Consider the following 19,348-nt stretch of genomic DNA (forward strand, 5'->3'; position numbering starts at 1 on the left):
TAGAATGTTGCTGACCCAAAAAAAACTAGAATGGAATACTAGAAGATATAAACACGTCCTAGAACATGGCATCGTTAACCTGAGCAACATGTTAATTTTTAAACTAGTCACAAATAATAAATAGTTAAATACGCATCATTTACAAGGTAAATCATTCATCGCTTAGAGTATGAATATGGCTCCGTTTCTGATTACTCGTCGCTTTAGACTTCGACGCACAAATTAAAAAAATATTTAATTTTATATATTCACTAAATAAAAACATCATTACTAATACACCTAACAACATTTCAACCAATTGAAAAATAGATTAAAATATAAAATCAATAAATTTTGCATTGAGATTATAAAATAACACTTATTTTAAAACAAAAAATTTATCCTACAACGATAATTAATCTGAAACAGACGGAATATTTATAAAAAGTTGCCTCAAGAGTTGTTTTATAAAAAAAATGCTATGTTGGTCGTCACGTTAACAGTAGGTCAACTTGAAGTAACACCCATCATTTCAAAATTTTGTTGGTAGAGTTTATTAGTTAATTATGCCAATGGTGCTGGTCTTACAGTGAGAGGAGGAGATATTTGAAATCCACCCTCCATCTTTTCTTTCCCAATAGTCAGGGTAAACAAAAAGGGAAGCAAAGGGACAAGAAAAGAAAGAAAGAAAGAAGGTTTTCTCCACCTTTAAGCATCCCAGCAGCAGCTCAAAGTCCTTTTTTTCAAAAAGAAAATATTATTTAAAATCCTCTGAAAGTTTCAAATCCTACTTTTTCATTTTCGTATTAAAAATGGATTCGTCAAAGAGACTAAATGAATGCTTCTTATCTGATTGATTGAATCTCTCACCGGAGCAAGAAATTGCCCTCTGCACTACATCTTCTCCTGCTGCTCTTCTTCGAGGTGCGTTTGATTTTTCCTCTCTCTTTTGTTTGTTAGTTTGATTTATATGCTTAGAAATCATGGAAACTGTGATAACCTTTTTTTAGCACATAAACAAGAATTTGCTCTATAATGCTAATATGTGCTTTTAGATAGGATAAAATCTGTTGATAACATGATACAGATTCAATGATCCTTATTACAGTTGCAGTTAACCAAGCAAAACCAATATAGTTTTTGTCGGAGAAACATTAGAAAATCCGATGAGGACAAGCGGTTCTGCTTCATCCAGAAGCCAAGAAGAAACAAGGTTTAAAGAGGAGGACGATGCTTCCCCCAGGAGAAATCGCCAGGATCAAAACACCATCCCGATTCAATACGCAGATCAACAACAAGCAGAGCTTTTTAGAAAGCTTGACTCATTAAAAGGCCACGTTCTACGTGGCCAAGATTCACCAAGAGCCTCACATCATCAGCCACCACCTTATTACAATCCATATCCTCCTTATGGAATGTATCCTTCCCCTAGTAACCCGCCTCATGGTTTCCCAATGCATCAAAGCTTGTATGGTCATTACCCAAATCAGATGCTGCCTCGTCCTCCCTATCCTCCTCAAGGACATTATGTAGACATTGGTCCTGACATACTTGACCCCCACTTACACGACCCTAGATTCCTTCCTGGTACACCGAGTAGGTTCGCTGATGTCCCTGTTTCGCACCATGGTGGTGGTGCTCAAGGCCATCATCACACGAGGTGGCCTAGTGACATTAACTCTGAAATGGGTGGCGGTGCTCAAGGCCATCATCACACGAGGCGGCCTAGTGAAGTTAACTCTGAAACGGGTGGCGGTGCTTTTGCTCGTGGGTATGCTCAAACTGCTGCTGATTCGCGTCGTTGCCATCCTCTAGCAGGAGGTGCGCCCTTTGTAGCTTGTCACAATTGCTTTGAGCTTCTCTACTTGCCTAGGAAGAAGCTTCTTCTTTCTCAGGCAAAGCAGCAACAAAAGCTGCAATGTGGTGCTTGCTCCGAGGTCTTCAGTTTCACTATTGTTGATAATAAGCTTGTTTTCTCTTCTTCTTCTTCTGCTCTTCAGGAGACTAACCGAGCTCGTGTAGAGGTTGAAGATAGAAATGCAGTGGTAGATGATTGTCCACTTAAGGATGAGGAACACTCAGATGACGAAGGAGGAAGATCAAGCGTTTCTAGTGAACCACAAAAAGAGGTAGTCAAGTCTGTTCGCCGCAGAGCCAAAGCCGCTAAAGCTCCTCCTCCGGAAAACTCTAATCTTCTAGAGCTCTTTGAGTATTCTAACGTAAACAGAGCTGCACTCACTTATGGAATGGCTCAGTTAGGTTACAATAAGCAAGTATCCTTCACCAAACAAGAATCGTTAGCTTCTGAGACAGATATTTCTTACAATGGGTACTATAATAACACTGAGGACGATTCGAGGATCTCAAACGCCAGTAAAGAAGAGAGCGGACGTAGAAACCGAAACAATAAAACCGTAGCTAATAATGACCAATACGATAGGCAGCTAGAGGTTTGGGTGAATGGGCATCTGATACCTGAAGATCAGGTTATCAGCGCCGAGAAACAAGCTGGACCTGTTCAAGCTGGCAACTACTGGTAACTTTCTTTCGGTTACACAAATTTTGTTTTTGGTTCAGAGTCGTTAGAGAAGTGTTTTTTTTCTGATTAGGTATGACTACCGTGCTGGATTCTGGGGAGTGATGGGACACCCTTGTCTCGGTATCATACCAGTAAGAACTTTTTTTTCTCACAAATTTTCTATTTTACTTTCCATTTTCTATGTTTTTATGAAGAAATGGGAAATAATTATTGGTTGGTGCAGCCATTTATCGAAGAGTTTAGTCGTCCAATGGCAGATAACTGCGGTGCGGGGAACACGGGAGTGTTTGTGAACGGAAGAGAGCTTCACGAGAGAGATTTCGAGTTACTTGCTAGTAGAGGTCTTCCTCGAGGCAAGAACCGTTCTTACATCGTTGATATATCGGGAAGAGTTCTTGATGGAGACTCTGGTGAGGAACTTAAGAGTCTCGGCAAATTAGCTCCAACGTAAGCACTACAAAGTCTTTGTAATAGAGTTTTATATTGATGTCAAGTTGATTCTGAGATTTTTATAACTCATTTGTCATTGATATAAATGTTGAAATGTGAATCAGGATTGAGAAGGTTAAGCATGGATTTGGCATGAGAGTTCCAAGATACCTAGCTTCATCAACTTGATTCAGCCTCTTCTTCTTGTTTCAATCTTTCCTTATTTGATTGAAATGTAAATTGTGCTTTATGTAACACAACACATCATTTGGTTGGTTGGTTATATTCTGATTTCTGACCCCACAGCTTGCCTCTGTTCCCTTTCTTTCTGGGGGTTTGTATGTTAGTGTTTCAGTCTTATTCTTTTTTTCTTTTCTTGTTTTGGAAGCAAACCAAACCGGGTTTGTGATTTTCGGTCTGGGTTAAAGATAACAACTCTGATTTTCTTGTGATCTTCTGATGTATGTAAAAAATTGATATGTTTTGTTTTTTTGTGGATCATTTTTTATTCTGTATCAATAACAATCAACAAATAAAGTAAATTATCAACTCTGTTTTTTTAGTCATCACTTTCACTATTTTATTATTTATAGATCTGTCGTGATAGGCTGTACCTGTCCGTTGAATCCCCTGTTCTGGAACGCGGTAGGCGCTAGTCGGACGGTCGGGTTGGGCCTAGCGCCTAAAGAAAAAATCGGGGATTAATCGGAAATTATACGGGGCGGAATTTTTAGATGGTTTACTATGTTATAAAACATGTTAATCTTTAATTGTGTATAACATTAATACATTTTCATGTTTATGATTGTATAAAACACACAAATAGAATATATAAATTTAATATAGTGTAATTTTCATCAAAATTATGAATATAAATGATATTTATAAAATTTTAGATCAAATAAACAAATAAAAATATTATTAAAACTAAAAAAAAATTAAAAAAAAAAAAAAAAATTAGGCGGCCGCCTAGGCGGCTAGGCGGTCATTTAGGCGGCTAGGCGGTCATTTAGGCGGTCTAGGCGGAAAAAATCGGATATCCGATTTTTTAAACCGATTTGGCATAAATCGGGGCGGAAAAGTGATGCGTAGCGCCTAGGCCGCCGATTTTTAGAATAGGGGTTGAATCGTATTCAATAAAGAAGACACAGTAAAAGCTATTGCGGTAGATAGCTGACGCATGTCCAAATTTAAGAGGCTGGTCCACGATGTAAAGATTTAAAACCCAATGGGGTCCAACATCTACATCTTATTTATTCAGTATGGGCCTCATATTGTATCCACACACCATGCATAAATTCGATGTATTTACATTTTTATTAGGATTTTCGAACAAGACTTAAACGTTAAACACCCTTTTTTTACGGCTATTTGATTAAGCAGTGAAACAAGTTTTAAGTTGGAAAACAATAATCAGATCTAAGGCGTCATGTCTTTATCTTTAGCTCTTCTATCAATGGTGGTCTGGTCTCGATCACTCTCTCTGGATAAGTAAATAGGCAGTGAGCCGGGCGGGGAAAACATGTATTCCCAAATGACATTTGTTCTCATATCACAACTTTGTACTTATCAGACAAATGTGTTTCAGTTTTAACAGTTGTTCATAATAATACTAATAGATTGCTTAGTCGATACATTTCGTTTCAGGCATACTTATAATGCGTTATGAGATGTTGCAAGTATGTTTTCAATTAGTGGAAATCATTAATGGTGGTGGTGGTATCATGTCTCCGTGTATCTCATTGGCTTAATCATGCGTAAAGGAACAAATCATATGATTTGCTTTGCAATTATCTATTTAGTAGTATCTTTACAAAACAATTAAGAAAGTCTAATCATTATATTATCTTTCTTTTCTGGCTCTCTCTCTAGAAAACTTTTTAAATCTCACTAAAGCACGACCGACGCAACAAAAGAAAAACGAGTAATTTAGTTTACAGTATTATTAGAAGGGGGTTACAAAAACAAATACTAATGACTTTGAATTCAAGAAAAAAAACACACTGTCAGAATTATTTACCAGGAAGCTCCTAGCTTTCATCAACAACCAAAAACATCCAAGAAAGCTAATTACAAACAATTCAATACCTTCCAAAAGCAACACTGATCTATTGCTTTTCTGTCTGTCTAGTTCTTCACACTTTCACATGGATAGACTCAGATCACTGTCTAAGAGCATGAAGATCGAAGGAAACCCATTTGGTTCCTCTCACCAACGCAATCAGATTTTCCTCAAATTCGTCGCCTTCTTCCTCCTCGTCGGTCTCACTTACCGTCTCATCATCACCGATTCCACCGACTCTCCGATTGCACAAGTAAGAACCTCGCCGGATCCTCCCGGTCTCACTGCCTCAGTTGCTCAAGCTCCAGCCCCCGTTTATTCCCCAGTAAACATCACCACCGCTGCTTCAGAAAACGGTAAGAGGGATCTTTCTTTGTCAAATTATTCGAGGAATCAACACTAGAGAGTAAGATCCAAGCAACATGAAGAAAATTAGACATTTTCCCCTTTTTTTTTTGCCCTCATCTAATCATATATCAAAAAAAAAAAACTAAAATCACACTGATGTTTCTGATTGAACCAAACGATTGTAGCTTCCACAAAGTGTGACATCTTTAACGGGAACTGGGTACCAGACCCATCTGGTCCTGTCTACACCAATACCTCTTGTCGGCACATCCAAGAACACCAGAACTGCTTGAAAAACGGACGCCCAGATTCGAATTACCTTCTCTGGAGATGGAAGCCTCGCGACTGCGATCTCCCCAGGTTCGATCCAGAGCACTTTCTCGACAGAATGAGGAACAAGTGGTGGGCTTTCATCGGCGACTCAATCTCCCGTAACCACGTCCAATCCCTCCTCTGCATCCTCTCTCAGGTCAACACCACCCACCCACCAAATAAATAAATAAATAATTAAACTTTTCATCTCTAATGTAAAAGTTTGGGTGCAGGTAGAAGAGGTAGAAGAGATCTACCACGACGAGGAGTACAGATCAAAGATATGGAGATTCCCTTCTCACAACTTCACTCTCTCCGTCGTCTGGTCTCCTTTCCTTTTGAAAGCCGACGTCTTCGAGAACTCCCAAGGCGTTTCCTTCTCCGACATTCAGCTCCATCTCGACACCCTCGACCCCAAGTGGACCCATCAGTACGTCAACTTCGACTACGTTGTCATCTCCGGTGGCAAATGGTTCCTCAAAACATCCATCTTCCACGAGAACCACACCGTTACCGGGTGCCATTACTGCCAAGGCAAGAACAACCTCACCGAGCTCGGTTACGAATACTCCTACCGTAAAGCTCTTCGCTTGGTTCTCGACTTCGTCGCTGATCCTAACCGTAAAGCTCAGGTTCTGCTCAGAACGACAACGCCTGATCATTTCGAGAACGGAGAGTGGAACACTGGCGGGTTCTGTAACAGAACGATGCCGTTTAAGGAAAGCGAAGGAGAGATGAAGAGCGAGGATGAGTTGATGCGTGATATCGAGCTTGAGGAGTTCCGTAAGACTCGAGAAGAAGAAGCCAACATTGCGTTACTCGACACTACTTCAATGTCGCTTCTCCGACCAGATGGACATCCCGGACCGTACCGGTATCCAAATCCGTTCTCTGGGATGAAGATCAAGGATCCGGTTCGTGTTCAGAACGATTGTCTTCACTGGTGCTTGCCCGGTCCGATTGATTCGTGGAATGATCTTATGGTGGAGGTCATGCTTAACCGGGAGATTGAAAACAAGAATTAGCCCCTCTATTTCCTGATGTTGTTTCTTTGTAATTAGTTATTTTGTTCTATAAAAGCCCATTAGTTTGATTTTTGGGCCTTGAATGGAGCCAACTACAAGCCCGTGTCGTTCTCTATGTGGGGAACAAGACGTCGTGTCGATTTACTTTCTCCAATGTCGCTATCTTGCCGCTTTTGGTTCTTTCTTGTGTACAAATCATTAAAGGATGACAATTCTGAGCCAAAAACTATTTGTAGATCGTGTATTATTAGAGCACCATTAACATAAGTGCTTATAGATTGTGTATCTTGCCGCTTTTGGTTCTTTCTTGTGCCATCCCATTATGGATTGTTAGGTTAATGGTGCTCTTAGGATTTGTTTTTGTGCACTACAGATTTCAATATATGTTTCACAAAAGTTTATTTGTTTTGATCAAAATTTTGTTATAAAGTATTTCACTTGAATATACAAAAGACAGTCATTACTCTTTTTTTGAGTCTGCCGTTCACGTATGTATTGATTTTTTTAGTAACCTTTTGTCGTTTATTTTTTTGTCACCATGCAGACCCCATGACACCCCACTTCACCTAGAGCAGCTCCATCACCGTTTATTCCTACTTGCTGCATCCCTAACTTTTTACTACATGCCAACTTTGCATGTGTTGGCCTATATTATACAGTGGAACCGCCTACATTCTAATCCACACAGATTGAGATATAGCAAATAATAGAACATAATAAAATAAAATAATACCAAAGATTTATAACCACAAGTACGCAATATATAAAGGAACTGGCTAAGGTTGTTACCATTGAAAAAACATGCACAAATGAGCAAGAAGGCCAAATAAATTATTGACTTCATCACATTAAATTCTTCAAGCTTGCATTAATGGCATATGCAAACACTCCGCATATCGCAATCATACCAAGTCCCGGTCTGGGTCACCTCATCCCGCTTCTCGAGTTCGCAAAGCGGCTCGTCGACCACCACCGCTTCACCGTCACATTCATCTTCCCCGGTCAATCATCACAGTCTAGTGCCCAAATATCCATTCTCAACTCTCTCCCTTCCTCCATAGCCTCCGTGTTCCTCCCTCCCGTAGACCTTTCCGACCTTCCCTCGACGGCGGGAATCGAAACTCGGATCTCACTCACCGTGACTCGTTCTAACCCGGCGCTCGGGGAGCTTTTCGGCTCGTTATCGGCGGAGAAACGTCTCCCGGCGGTCCTCGTCGTCGATCTATTTGGCACGGATGCGTTCGACGTGGCCGTTGAGTTCCACGTGTCACCATACATATTCTACCCATCAAATGCCAACGTCTTGTCGTTTTTGTTTCACTTGCCGAGACTAGACGAAACGCTGTCGTGTGAGTTCAAGGACTTGGCGGAACCGATTAGGATTCCCGGTTGTGTTCCGATAACCGGTAAGGATCTCTCGGATCCGTGTCAAGACCAAAGCGATGACGCATACAAATGGCTTCTCCACAACGCCAAGAGGTTCAAAGAGGCTGAGGGGATCCTGCTTAATTCCTTCGTCGACTTGGAGCCAGACGCTATTAAGGCTTTACAAGAACCGGCTCCTGATAAACCACCGGTTTACCCGATTGGACCATTGGTCAACACGGGTTCTTCTTGTGCCAAGGATGAGTATGAGTGTCTAAACTGGCTGGACGACCAACCACTCGGTTCGGTTCTATACGTTTCATTTGGAAGTGGCGGAACACTCACGTGTGAGCAGCTTAATGAGCTCGCTTTCGGTCTAGCGGAGAGCGGGAAACGGTTTATTTGGGTCATACGAAGTCCGAGCGGGATAGCTAATTCTTCGTTCTTCAACTCACACAGCCATACCGACCCGTTGACCTTCTTGCCACCAGGGTTCTTGGACCGAACCAAAGGAAAAGGCCTAGTGGTCCCGTCATGGGCACCACAGGTTCAAATCTTGGCCCATCCATCCACCGGGGGATTTCTAACACATTGTGGATGGAACTCGACTCTTGAAAGCATTGTGAATGGTGTACCGCTAATAGCGTGGCCTTTATACGCAGAGCAAAAGACGAATGCATTGCTACTTGTGGAGGATGTTGGGGTGGCTCTAAGAGCGAAAAACAGTGAAGATATGATTGTAAGAAAGGAACAAGTGGTGAGAGTGGTTAACAGGTTGATGGAAGGAGAAGAAGGGAAGGCTATAAGGAATAAAATGAAAGAGTTGAAAGAAGGAGCTGGAAGAGTCTTGAGAGAAGATGGGCTCTCTACGAAGGCACTCACTGAAGTTTCCTTAAAGTGGAAATCTCACCAGCCAGATTTGGAACAAGACACGACCCACAATATATGTAGTACTTAACTTTGTTTGTTCTCTGATGGACTTGATCCAAGAATAATGCTGATCTACCCAAATAACTAATAAAGCTGCTTCAGTCACACAACCAAAATTCATATATGATGTAGACTGCCAAGCAATCCTTTTACACCCATCTCAGAACATAAAAGCACAAAATCTAAAATAAAATCACATCTAAAAGCCATGCATGACAAAACACTAATTAAGCATTTCCCTCTGAAACAATCTGATTCTTAACTGTTTCTATCGCTGGGTCGATGATAGCTGCAATGTTATTTCCGAGAGACGACCCACGCAACCTATCAAGAAACGGCTTCAACTTCTCAACAAGATCGCCAAACAAATCATTCCTATGAAGTTTTGCAATTTCCAAAGTCTTCCTCAAGACTCCATTCCCGTATTCGTCCTTCGCCAATCTCACCAACGTATCTTTGTCACACTTAAGAATCTCTATGACGATAAAAAGCAGAGAAAACAACACCGTCTTGTCGTCGCCACCGAGAAGCTTCTCCACAACTTGGCTTCCATGTTTCAGAAACGAAAGCTCAATGTAGTGGTAATGAAGCCCAATCGCGATCAATGTCGTACACTCGTAGTTGAAGAGATTAAGCACGTGTTGTATCACGGTGTTTCCCATATCAATATCTTTGGTTAGGTAGAGAGCGTGGAGTCCTATTTGGCGTAGGATTTTATCATACACTTTCAAATTTCCTCTTTTCTTGAAAACGTACATGGTTCGTAATAGGATGAAACCACCTTGAAAATCGGTTGTAATATCGGTGAACCTTTGCTTGATTGCTGCCCAAACAACTGTGTCGGTTTCTTCAGATTTTCCTAGGATTATGTGAAACATGAGCGTGCCTCGTCTTGTCTTGACGAACTTGACAAATAGATCAGGGTCTGACGTTAGCTTCTCGACAAGCTTGTGGAGGTGATCATAAGATGATGTTGAGAGATTCTCATCAAACTCAGCCATTAACACGTGCAACCGCATGTCGTTTTCTGTGGTTTTGCGTGTAAAATCGAGTTTAAGCACATGTTCGATAAGGGAGATTCCTAAATCGTCCATGCTCAGCTTGTAAACTTTATCTGTAATTAGGTCAAGAAATTCATCTTTGTAGAAATCATCGGCTATTGTTATGACTTTCTTAAGTATGATGCAACCCTTGTCATCACGCGCTAAGACCAACGCATGACGGAATGTGATAGAACAAAATAGTTTCTTGTGATGTATGTTGCAAACACTTAGAACGTGTGACGCAAAATCATAGCCGCTTTCGTGAGTCATAATCTCAGTGAACTTCATCATGATTGGGTAGAAAAAAATTGTATTGACATCATCTGATATCCCGAAGATTCTTCTGAAGCGATTCATGCCTAAGTCGTCTCTGATAATTTTGATGAAAAGATCTAAATCTGATGTTAACAGACTCGCAAACTTAGGGAGCTCATGACAACTATTTATAATGAAAAGAAACTCCTCCACCTCAACTTTCTCGGAACTAGTCATCACACTTCGCACGTACATGCCAAGTAGGGGTGGCAAAAGGTTGCCATCGTTTTCCATAATTTGAGGAAATTAGTCGAACGCTTTTATATTTTTGTTTTGATTCGTCTCTCTGTGTGGTGTTTGAACTATCAATGTTGAATTGGTATTTATAGCTGTATAATAAGATTAAGGGTTTTCTGTATTCCTAACTCGGAGAATATAAAAGGGATTTCTTGTGAGAAAAGGAAAATTATACTGATTTTTCTTATTAATATTTTATAAAGTTTTCCCTAGTCATCTTGGTTGTATTTTGTTCACAATAAATAAATTGGAATTTATAAATTAAAGAGAGTTCGCCCTAGAGCTCTCAGACACGAGTATCGAGACTCGATTGCAGCCGCCGTCTCTCGACGCCGGTGAGCCCTCTGGCCGCCGGCGTCGGGTCCTCCGTTTTAGCTCTTCTCATCTTTCTCGTTTCCGTTTCGTTTCCACCGTTCACGTTAGCCCTCCGACCTGGTTCTCCGTCTCTGTCAATATCTCTGCTCACGCCAAGTTTCCTCTCCGTAGAAAGCTTGTCCTTGTGAGTCGCAGATCTTGGTTGTCTCATTACAGATCTGGTTCCACCGGATCTGACTTTTCATGGGGGATTCCCCAACCCGTCGAGATTCTCGCCGGTTTCAGTTCCCGTTTTCCATCACCGTCATCGTGCTGCTATGCTCACCTCCCCCTCGACGAATACCCACCCCTTGTTGGGGTTGAAGCCATTCATCCTCTCCAAGTTGAGCCTCACAAGCCAGATCCGCCGCCATCTCCGCACCAAAATAGGAAAAATAGGAAAAGCTTTAGCTATCTTCCTACGCTGTGTCTCTTCTCTCCATCTGTTGGTCTGAGGCCTGAGCCGATGACTCACCACTCACCAAATTTATCCCATCCAGTCACCCGTCGCTGCACTTCAACGGCTGTACTGTCATCTTTCCGAAGAGGTCAGTTTTCTTATCTCCTTGGGGTCTTTACCAAAACAGATGTGCAAATATGGTCTTATCTCTCTTGTGCGAAGAGTTTATTATTCACTCATTTGCCGGTGGATTCATCGAGTTCGACTTCATCATCACTAGCAGCCTTCTCCTTGGAGAAGCAAACCACTACCTCCTTGTTAAGGAGTGTTTCCCTTCCAAACATTAAATGGAAGTGTCCATCCATATATATATCCGTTTTGCTATCTTGCGTAGCGGTTCGTTTGGGGCCTGAAGATGCAACGGGTTTCGTTTCGGCGATTCTCCGAGGTGAAGATTGGATGTTAACGTCACTTGTGACTATTTCTCAGCTTTCCGGTCGTGAAGGGGTCATGAAGGTTTTATCGACGCATTTGAGCTTGGTCTTGAATTCGCTGTCATCTTCTCATGAAGAACTATCCTACTTATCTGTTTTTGTGATTGTAGTTTATCATTTTAATCAAAGATGATGGTTTACTCCCTCTGTTTATTGTAACCGAACGAGTTGAGATTGAATGAAAGTATGTTGTGTTCAAAAAAAAAAAAAATTGGAATTTATATTTCAAACTAGAAGTTAAACAATATCCAACTGTATTAAAAAGAACTCCTAAATATTTTTATTTTAGCGAGATTAACAAAGAGAATATAATTTTCACTCACATAATCGACAAACACTCTCAACATATATGTTTCATAATCAAAATTTTATTTCTTTGCAGATTTCTCAAAAACAAAATAAGAAGAAGAAAAAGAACAATGACGATCAAGATAAAGATTAGGATTGCGTATAATATCAGCATCCAGAAAACTGATCCAAAAATTAGAATCCTGAACCCGAATGGACCAGCTCAATTGCTATATTCGTAAAACTGATACCAAACATGACTCGCATCGAGAATCAAATAAATATCCAAACATATAAATATAGATATAAATATTAGTTATAACCATACTTACAAGAATATTAATTCCTAAAATTCAAATCTTATTATATATGACTCGCATCGAGTATTTTTTTTTTTCCCGTCAAATGAACTTCATATATATAAATCAAAATACATCATTGTTCCATGATACAACCATATTCTGGGATCTTGTTCTAGCATATTTAGCTAACTTGTCAGCCATGACGATATTTGCTTTCCGAGAGATCTTAACAAAAGTGACATTCTTTACAAAGCTGTTGAATATCGCTAGCTGATAATGATTAAAAAGTTCGACTGCTTCCAACCTGTTTCTCCTTGTCTCTTTTGTATCTTTTGCATAGTCTGGTACAACTCAGATGAGCCTCCACAGAATGTATATTTCTTCATAGCCAAGTCTTTTTAGTTGTAAGACTGCCCATCTGAGATCCTTAGCTTCAGCTTCTAGTGCAGAGTTGGTGGGCCGAGTAGTTGATCTCCCGCTTACAAGCATTTGCCCATGTTCATTGTAGAGGCTCCATCGTGTTGTGTTGGGGAGATCCAAGAGGCATCTGTGAAACAACAAAAGGCCAATAGTATTTGTAATAACTTCATCAAACGATTTTGCTATGGCCTGGCCGCCTGGGTTTCATTTTGCTGCCTATCTATCAATGAATATGTCGGAGATTTTGATCATCCTCCTCATTCAAAGTTTCACACCAGACTTTGAAATCAGAAACAGCTAGCTTTTCCTATGATATTAGGAATAGCCCATTTCTTAGCCTGCAAATTTTGGTTCAAAGTATTTCTGGTTAAGTTATCACCTGAAGTGGCGCTAGCTCCCAAACTTCTTTGCTGTCTGGGCATTGAAACAACATGTGGTTGGTTGTTTCTTCATCCTGACCACATCTTTGACACATATTAGAGAGCATTGTGAGCTGATTTCCAATAGAAGTGCTTTATTTTTGGTGGAACTTACTTTTAAGTTCCAAATACACTTGATCAGCTTTGAATCGATTTCATTAACATTATCTGAAGAAACCGTAGTTCGATCTGGCCAGTAGCTATATTCCTCATGAGATGGTATCCACTCTTGACAGAATAATTTCCATCTTTAATTTAGTGTATACCCAAGAAATATTATCCTTAATATTAGATACTGGCAGTCTGATGTTTCGAATTAGGTCCACTTCATTCTTATCAAATAACCAAATTAGCAACTCCTCATTCCATCTATTATACTAGTATATAAACATAGGTTTGCATTTACGTTATTTTCTTTTTTACAAGAGTATCTACAAATAAAACAACAGTCACAAACTACCACCCGAAGACATATAACTTTTTACATCAAAACTTCTTCACCATTGGAGAATATATCTTCTAAGAAACTGAGGGATCATTATCACACACAAACACACGCATCTTGGAAAGTCTCTACATAAGACCAAACCAAAACATAAATTCCTGATGAATAATAATATCACACACAAAATCCATACTTTCACTTTCACTGGCCTCCTCCTCCTCCTCCATTGATTATGTTGAGAAGCTAGTGATATTATCCTGAGAAGCCAATCTTTCAGAAACATGTGCCAGTGATTTCAGATTACATCTTATGAGTGCTTCCACAAAGTAGCAGGTCTCATCCTTTGTGTTTCCTTGAGGAACATCAACTACAAACGATTCAATCACCATTGTTCCTGGTCTTCCTTCAATTATCTCTGGATGAACTGTCACAATCGAAGAGTAATTCTGCGCAAAGAAACATAAACATTTGATTTCAGATCCCTCATTCTCCTCTAAACACAATCTGTACATATTATGAGAACTGAATATTCGTTCTACCTTAAGTCTATGGTCACCACCAATGATTTTGATACCGAGAATGTGTTCATCCTCATCGAGAAGCTCCAGTCTCTCGGTACTTGTAGTTGCAGGGAGGCCAGATTTGACATTAACTTCTCTGAGGCTGCCTATTTCAGGATCGCCGATCACTGTGCATCTGCTCACAAATGGTTTGTATTTCTGCGGCTCATCAAATCTCCTCACCACTGACCACACCTACATATACTCCAATAAATTTTATTTTATTTTGAAAAACTAAGCAGAGGCCAAAAAAAAAAATCTGACTAATCAAAAAACTATATAGAGAGATATCAGACCAAGTTCAAGAAATCAGAAACTATTTAGTGAAAATCGTACGAGATGAAGAGGAGCTTTGATGTGTTTGACAAGAGCAGAAGTACACTGGTCTTCTCTGCAGCTATGTTGATGATGTCTCCTTACGTACTGCATCGTCTCAAGTCCACCGTACATCTCCGTGCCTCCGTCCATATCTTCTTCCGATTAGAATCTTACTCTCTCCTTCTCTCTGTTTGTCTTTCTTGGAGGGAATCTATGAAGTGAATGGATGTTTAGACGAAAACAAACCAAATATAAGGGCGACGAAAGAAAGATGCCTCTGTATGCAAGAAAATAAAAGCATTAAATTTAATATTTTCCCCCAATAATCAATGAACCCCACCGACATTTTATATCCTTTATTATTGTGTGCCTAAACTCTTTTCTTTAGCTTCTTCTCCTTCACTCGTTTATTAATCTTTTCCCATCTTTCTAATAGCTTTTCTTTAAATAAAACAAAACAACAAATGATTAATCAACTGTTGTTTCTAGTATGACTTTCTCAGACCTACCCCCAATAAAAACAAACCAATGCTTCGAAAATTATTTGTTATGATGAGGTAAGGTCGTTTCAAAACTTTAGAGATATTTTGTTAATCAAATATAAAAAAATCAGATATTTTTCCCTTTCTCAAAAATAAAAAATAAAAAATAGAAGTAGAGCATAGTGTTTATAATACTAGAGTTTGTTTTTATTGAATTGTTAGTCTTTTGATTGATTTTATGTATAATTAACCAAGCATAGACATAAACATCAATTGCTTTGTAAGATGCACACATACCAATTTTTTTTATTAATGTGTTATATCGATGGGTTTGTGCATTGTTTGGTATACTAGTTAGAGTAAGTAGAATATGCTGAGTTATATTCTAGCTAGTAGATCTTCACATATATACTAAAGTCCCAAAAGTAAAAGGATAGAGTTCATACATTGAACTTGAGATTTTTTTCATGCATCGGGTCCCATGTCTTGACGAACCATAATAAATATAATTCATGTTGTTCTTTACCTTGAATTTAGTTGTTAAAAATATCAATTGCATTAAGATAATGCATGTCTAGTTACGGTAATACCATATATATCGTATTAATAAAACTACTCTGATAGAATTTGTGAATATCGGTTGGAAGATTAATTCGTGATTACGTGGGGAGAGCTTCTGGTTTGTTAAATCTCGTAGTGAAAACGGCTGATGAGCCAATTGTCATATGTGAATGGTCGGGATTCGGGAACCGTCTTCCTAATAACATGTTTTTTCAGTGTTCATGTTCATGCTCAAGGGAACCGAGGGGCGAGGAAGTAAAAAAAGAAAGATTAAGAGCAAGTGAACAAGATTAAAATTTTAAAATACCATGCAGAGAACGCTAATCACGCTGCCAAAGTTCCAAACCAGTAATTTATGCAAAAGTATTATATAATTAGTGATTTCAACTTTTCTTTTCTCAGAGAGGACCCATCTTGACCCTCTTTTTTCAAACAAAACATATACACTTCTACGATAACTAAAGTTAAATGATAACCTTATCTCCCAACTTACGAATTATGGTTTAAGGTTTGAGATATAAGAATCTCTCTATCTTGTCACCATTTTAGCCAACATAAATAACTATACCTCGAGTTGTTTTCAATTCGTATATTATTTATGCTTACAAAACTCATTATCTCGTCTATTTTAGTGCTAAGTGATAGTACATTACTTATAAGATTAAAGAGCGGTAGTTGATGATAATTACAGTAACCTTATAGGATAGGAATCTATGACCAGCTTTGGGCATTAAGCATGCAAATGAAGGCAGACAAAGATGGCTTTCACGTAAATGCTAAACATGATAAAACGACCTCTCTTTTTTAGTAACAGCGACATCACAACTTAATATGGTCAGGTCAAACTATAGGAAAAATGTTTTATCCAAAAAAAACTACAGGAAAAATGTTTACGTGTCATTTTATTATTGGCGTTACTGTCTGACTATTTTCATGTTCACTTATTGTGGCGTCTCTGTTGAAACTGATATACGTCGTAAATCTACTTTTTTGGTCACTTTGATTAGCTTTTTCGCCGGCCAATAGATTCGAGAATCTGTGCAAGCGAATTAAGAAAGAGGGAAAAGAAAAACGTGAAAATGTAGTTTCCTTTTTCCTTTTATCCACAACCACCGAACCAATAGTCTATTTTCTCCTTCAGTCAAAGACATGGATTCTCCAGCCTACACTACACCACAGCCAATTCGCCGAAAGAAATAGTTCAGAATTCACAAGTTTTAGACTGATTCAGCCAATAGGTACTTGACCATCGTTTTGAACATATCATTTTTTCTGCTTATCGTGGGAGACATGCCTCGACAGTTTTGAGTTCCGCAGGTTTTTCTACTTGATGAAAAAGAACAAACAATCACAGCCTCCATGCGCATCAGGAACCTTAACTTCTGTTGCGCGTAAAGTAAGGTCTTAGACATGTCCAAAAGAGTAGAGAGCTTATGTGAATCAGGATATTAAGTTTAACGACTATTACAGTTCTGACGATGACTACTAGGAAGCTGGATAACAAGAGTATCAAACGTAAGAAACTCCTCGCCTGATCTGTAAAGGACCATAACAGTATGTAGGCCGATGAACACAACAAACAAAAGGCATTCCTCAAACATGAGACAGTAAGTTTTGACTTATAATAGAACAAACAAAATTCACAATCCTTGAGCTTTGCTCCGTTCTTCAGCCATTCTCTTCTTGATCTCATGTGCCGCATTGAAAATCCCCATCGTTGGTTGGTTACACACAAAGCACTTCTTGTTCTTCGTGTGATGCTGCATCATTACATCAAACCAAAAACATCTTAGTTTCCACAAACCAAACACGCATAATCATCATAACTGTCACATAAATAAATTCATCATCATACCTTTAGAGCACAATGCTCGCAGAAGTAATGCTTGCACTTCGTCACAACTGGATCAACGAAAGCCTCTCTGCATATGAAGCAAGCAAAGGGCAACGCATCTTCGTCTTCCTCACTGTCAGCGTCATCATCATCTTCGTCTTCAACACCCATAGCTTTGTTTCTCTTCCTAATCTTCTCTGCTTCTTCCCACTCTTTCTCTATCTGCCACCCAGGTTTGTAATCTCCACGGTCGTGCAGAAACTTACACGAGTCTCCATACCCACAGTAACCAGTTTCTTTGTAGTCCTTGCAGATATCAGGTTGGTAATCGAACCTAGCGGATACTCTGATGTGCGCAGAAGCTCTCAATGGCCCATGTGAGCCTCCAGCTTTCTCGCTGGAGATGGTTTGCTCTCTTCTAAACCCGGCTTTGTGATCCGTATATCCATGGATTCCGGTATAGAGCTTCTCATCGGAAGCCTTGTTTTTATTCCCTTTCAAAGCTTCGTCAGCTCGCTTGAGAACTCTCTCGCGGATGGCTCGTGCGTCTTGGTTGAAGTCGGTCTCGGTCTCAAGAGTCGCGGTGGCTCTACTGTCGTTCTGAACCTGGATCTCCTTGGATGAATCGTAGTGAAAGACGACGGCTTTTTCAGGAGCTTCACCCGTTGTCGTGGAAGAGGTCTTGGACGGTCCAGAGGAGAAGAACAGCTTGTTGTCGGGCTTAGCAGCTTTCTTGAGGTTGTTCAATATAGAGGTTTCGCTTTTGGAATCTGCGTCTTGTTCGTCTGCATCAGCCGCAGGTCTTTTCCTTAGGTTTTTAGCTTTAGATGGCTTCTTGAAGAAAGTGCAAACTGGAAAAAAAAAAAGAAAGAGAAATTTTATTTAAAGCTAAGAAGAGGAAACACAGAGACACAAGTTAGATAAGTACCTTGTTTAGATTGAGATTGAGATTGAGATTCAGGTTGAGAAGCTTCTTCTTGCTGAGATGTTTTGGGTTCTCCTCCAGAGTCTGACATTGTTAGATCAAAATTGAAATTTGCGCCCCTTCCTGCATTGTTAGAGTTACTTCTTACTGATCCTAACAATTCAATCGACATACGAAACGTAAACCTGAGTAAACCTAATTCTTCGATCACCACGGAGAAATCACAATACCTAAATAATCAGAGCTAAGAAACCACCCTAAGCTTCACTTGACTGTACACCAATTCCATTCACAGGCATATACCGAAAAAAAAAAATTCTTAATTGAAAGCTCGACGAAGATCAAGAGGAGAGAAGCGAGAGTTGGAAGAAGAAAAAATGATGTAAGTAATACCTTTAGGAAGCTCGGAGATCCTCGCCGGTGAAGTACGTCGGGAAGAAGAACCACGACGGCGTTCGCACTTTTCTGTTCTGAGACCTTCTGTTCAGAAGTCAAAAAGAAAAGGGAGAGGAGAAATAACTAATAAGAACGAACCCGACATAAGCCTGGCGGTTTAGTTAAGAGGCCCAATCTTATTAGTGGGCCCAATCCTTCAATCTTGTTTATACAACCCTCGCATCTTTTAGGAACATGTATAAAATTTTCTTTTAAGTTTACAAATTATTTTGTTCCTTTTCATGTTCAGACGATTTGTAATTACTTTAGTTTAATGCCAGAAGAAACTCTAGTAGAGTAAATATTAATTTTAAGCGACTGTTCATCGGAGATTAGGCCATATCGATAATTATATTCACAGAAATTGACGATAAATACCTTCTTATATTCAAGGAATTTCTCTACAAACTGGCCATTTCGTTTTGGTTATATCTCTGTCTCTAAGTGGATCATGGGAGGAGCCAGCTTTACGTGCTCCATTTTGCACCGTCGCCTTTGTAGTCGGATTAAGATTTTGAGCGGTTGTG

General features: G+C 39.6%; 6 protein-coding genes across 11 annotated transcripts; 3 read left to right on the forward strand and 3 right to left on the reverse strand.

The window, feature by feature from the left end:
- The first annotated feature begins 441 nt into the window (after positions 1–441).
- LOC106401728 lies at positions 442–3,436 on the forward strand. 3 transcript variants are annotated; one of them, XM_048759065.1, is made up of 5 exons: positions 442–903; positions 1,094–2,515; positions 2,589–2,649; positions 2,742–2,965; positions 3,073–3,436. In XM_048759065.1, the coding sequence occupies exons 2-5, from the start codon at positions 1,146–1,148 to the stop codon at positions 3,134–3,136; spliced, it is 1,719 nt and encodes a 572-aa protein (XP_048615022.1). In that variant the 5' UTR covers positions 442–903; positions 1,094–1,145; the 3' UTR covers positions 3,137–3,436. The 3 variants fall into 3 exon arrangements, with proteins under 3 accessions (XP_048615022.1, XP_013697749.2, XP_013697748.2); XM_013842295.3 differs by having other exon boundaries at positions 443–903; positions 1,039–2,515; XM_013842294.3 differs by having other exon boundaries at positions 453–903; positions 1,088–2,515.
- Positions 3,437–4,893: 1,457 nt separating this feature from the next.
- LOC106401729 (protein trichome birefringence-like 25) lies at positions 4,894–6,762 on the forward strand. Of its 2 annotated transcripts, XM_048756677.1 has the most exons (4): positions 4,894–5,092; positions 5,123–5,365; positions 5,543–5,826; positions 5,903–6,762. In XM_048756677.1, the coding sequence occupies exons 2-4, from the start codon at positions 5,125–5,127 to the stop codon at positions 6,692–6,694; spliced, it is 1,317 nt and encodes a 438-aa protein (XP_048612634.1). In that variant the 5' UTR covers positions 4,894–5,092; positions 5,123–5,124; the 3' UTR covers positions 6,695–6,762. The 2 variants fall into 2 exon arrangements, with proteins under 2 accessions (XP_048612634.1, XP_013697754.2); XM_013842300.3 differs by having other exon boundaries at positions 4,913–5,365.
- Positions 6,763–7,468: 706 nt separating this feature from the next.
- Positions 7,469–9,109, forward strand: LOC106397636 (UDP-glycosyltransferase 72B3). The gene has a single exon (XM_013838255.3). The coding sequence runs from the start codon at positions 7,566–7,568 to the stop codon at positions 9,015–9,017; it is 1,452 nt and encodes a 483-aa protein (XP_013693709.1). The 5' UTR covers positions 7,469–7,565; the 3' UTR covers positions 9,018–9,109.
- LOC106398059 (putative pumilio homolog 22) lies at positions 9,092–13,416 on the reverse strand. The gene has a single exon (XM_013838658.3). The coding sequence runs from the start codon at positions 10,579–10,581 to the stop codon at positions 9,217–9,219; it is 1,365 nt and encodes a 454-aa protein (XP_013694112.2). The 5' UTR covers positions 10,582–13,416; the 3' UTR covers positions 9,092–9,216.
- Positions 13,417–13,639: 223 nt separating this feature from the next.
- On the reverse strand, positions 13,640–14,910 carry LOC106397289 (abscisic acid receptor PYL9). The gene is made up of 3 exons (XM_013837873.3): positions 14,603–14,910; positions 14,246–14,461; positions 13,640–14,152 (listed from the first exon to the last, which is right to left on the reverse strand). Exons 1-3 carry the CDS (start codon positions 14,732–14,734, stop codon positions 13,937–13,939), a joined length of 564 nt encoding a protein of 187 aa, XP_013693327.1. The 5' UTR covers positions 14,735–14,910; the 3' UTR covers positions 13,640–13,936.
- Positions 14,911–17,058: 2,148 nt separating this feature from the next.
- Positions 17,059–18,930, reverse strand: LOC106402180 (zinc finger CCCH domain-containing protein 1). Of its 3 annotated transcripts, none has more exons than XM_013842860.3 (4): positions 18,780–18,930; positions 18,390–18,509; positions 17,483–18,312; positions 17,059–17,387 (listed from the first exon to the last, which is right to left on the reverse strand). In XM_013842860.3, exons 2-4 carry the CDS (start codon positions 18,475–18,477, stop codon positions 17,268–17,270), a joined length of 1,038 nt encoding a protein of 345 aa, XP_013698314.1. In that variant the 5' UTR covers positions 18,478–18,509; positions 18,780–18,930; the 3' UTR covers positions 17,059–17,267. The 3 variants fall into 3 exon arrangements, with proteins under 3 accessions (XP_013698314.1, XP_013698315.1, XP_048615027.1); XM_013842861.3 differs by having other exon boundaries at positions 18,390–18,539; positions 18,780–18,878; XM_048759070.1 differs by having other exon boundaries at positions 18,390–18,658; positions 18,780–18,867.
- Positions 18,931–19,348: the final 418 nt, after the last annotated feature.

This window comes from Brassica napus, chromosome C5, assembly GCF_020379485.1.
Source record: "Brassica napus cultivar Da-Ae chromosome C5, Da-Ae, whole genome shotgun sequence".
Taxonomy (NCBI): Eukaryota; Viridiplantae; Streptophyta; class Magnoliopsida; order Brassicales; family Brassicaceae; genus Brassica; species Brassica napus.

Coding starts and splice junctions, on each gene's coding strand:
- LOC106401728 (XM_048759065.1), top strand. CDS start 1,146: ATGAGGACAAGCGGTTCTGCTTCATCCAGAAGCCAAGAAGAAACAAGG. Junction 2,650..2,741: donor CTTGTCTCGGTATCATACCA/GTAAGAACTTTT, acceptor TGGTTGGTGCAG/CCATTTATCGAAGAGTTTAG. Junction 2,966..3,072: donor CTCGGCAAATTAGCTCCAAC/GTAAGCACTACA, acceptor AATGTGAATCAG/GATTGAGAAGGTTAAGCATG.
- LOC106401729 (XM_013842300.3), top strand. CDS start 5,095: ATGGATAGACTCAGATCACTGTCTAAGAGCATGAAGATCGAAGGAAAC. Junction 5,366..5,542: donor CACCGCTGCTTCAGAAAACG/GTAAGAGGGATC, acceptor AAACGATTGTAG/CTTCCACAAAGTGTGACATC. Junction 5,827..5,902: donor TCCTCTGCATCCTCTCTCAG/GTCAACACCACC, acceptor GTTTGGGTGCAG/GTAGAAGAGGTAGAAGAGAT.
- LOC106397636 (XM_013838255.3), top strand. CDS start 7,566: ATGGCATATGCAAACACTCCGCATATCGCAATCATACCAAGTCCCGGT.
- LOC106398059 (XM_013838658.3), bottom strand. CDS start 10,581: ATGGAAAACGATGGCAACCTTTTGCCACCCCTACTTGGCATGTACGTG.
- LOC106397289 (XM_013837873.3), bottom strand. CDS start 14,734: ATGGACGGAGGCACGGAGATGTACGGTGGACTTGAGACGATGCAGTAC. Junction 14,462..14,602: donor TCAAAGCTCCTCTTCATCTC/GTACGATTTTCA, acceptor GAGTATATGTAG/GTGTGGTCAGTGGTGAGGAG. Junction 14,153..14,245: donor GTGGTGACCATAGACTTAAG/GTAGAACGAATA, acceptor TTCTTTGCGCAG/AATTACTCTTCGATTGTGAC.
- LOC106402180 (XM_048759070.1), bottom strand. CDS start 18,558: ATGTCGATTGAATTGTTAGGATCAGTAAGAAGTAACTCTAACAATGCA. Junction 18,313..18,389: donor TCAATCTCAATCTAAACAAG/GTACTTATCTAA, acceptor TTTTTTTTCCAG/TTTGCACTTTCTTCAAGAAG. Junction 17,388..17,482: donor GCGAGCATTGTGCTCTAAAG/GTATGATGATGA, acceptor GTAATGATGCAG/CATCACACGAAGAACAAGAA.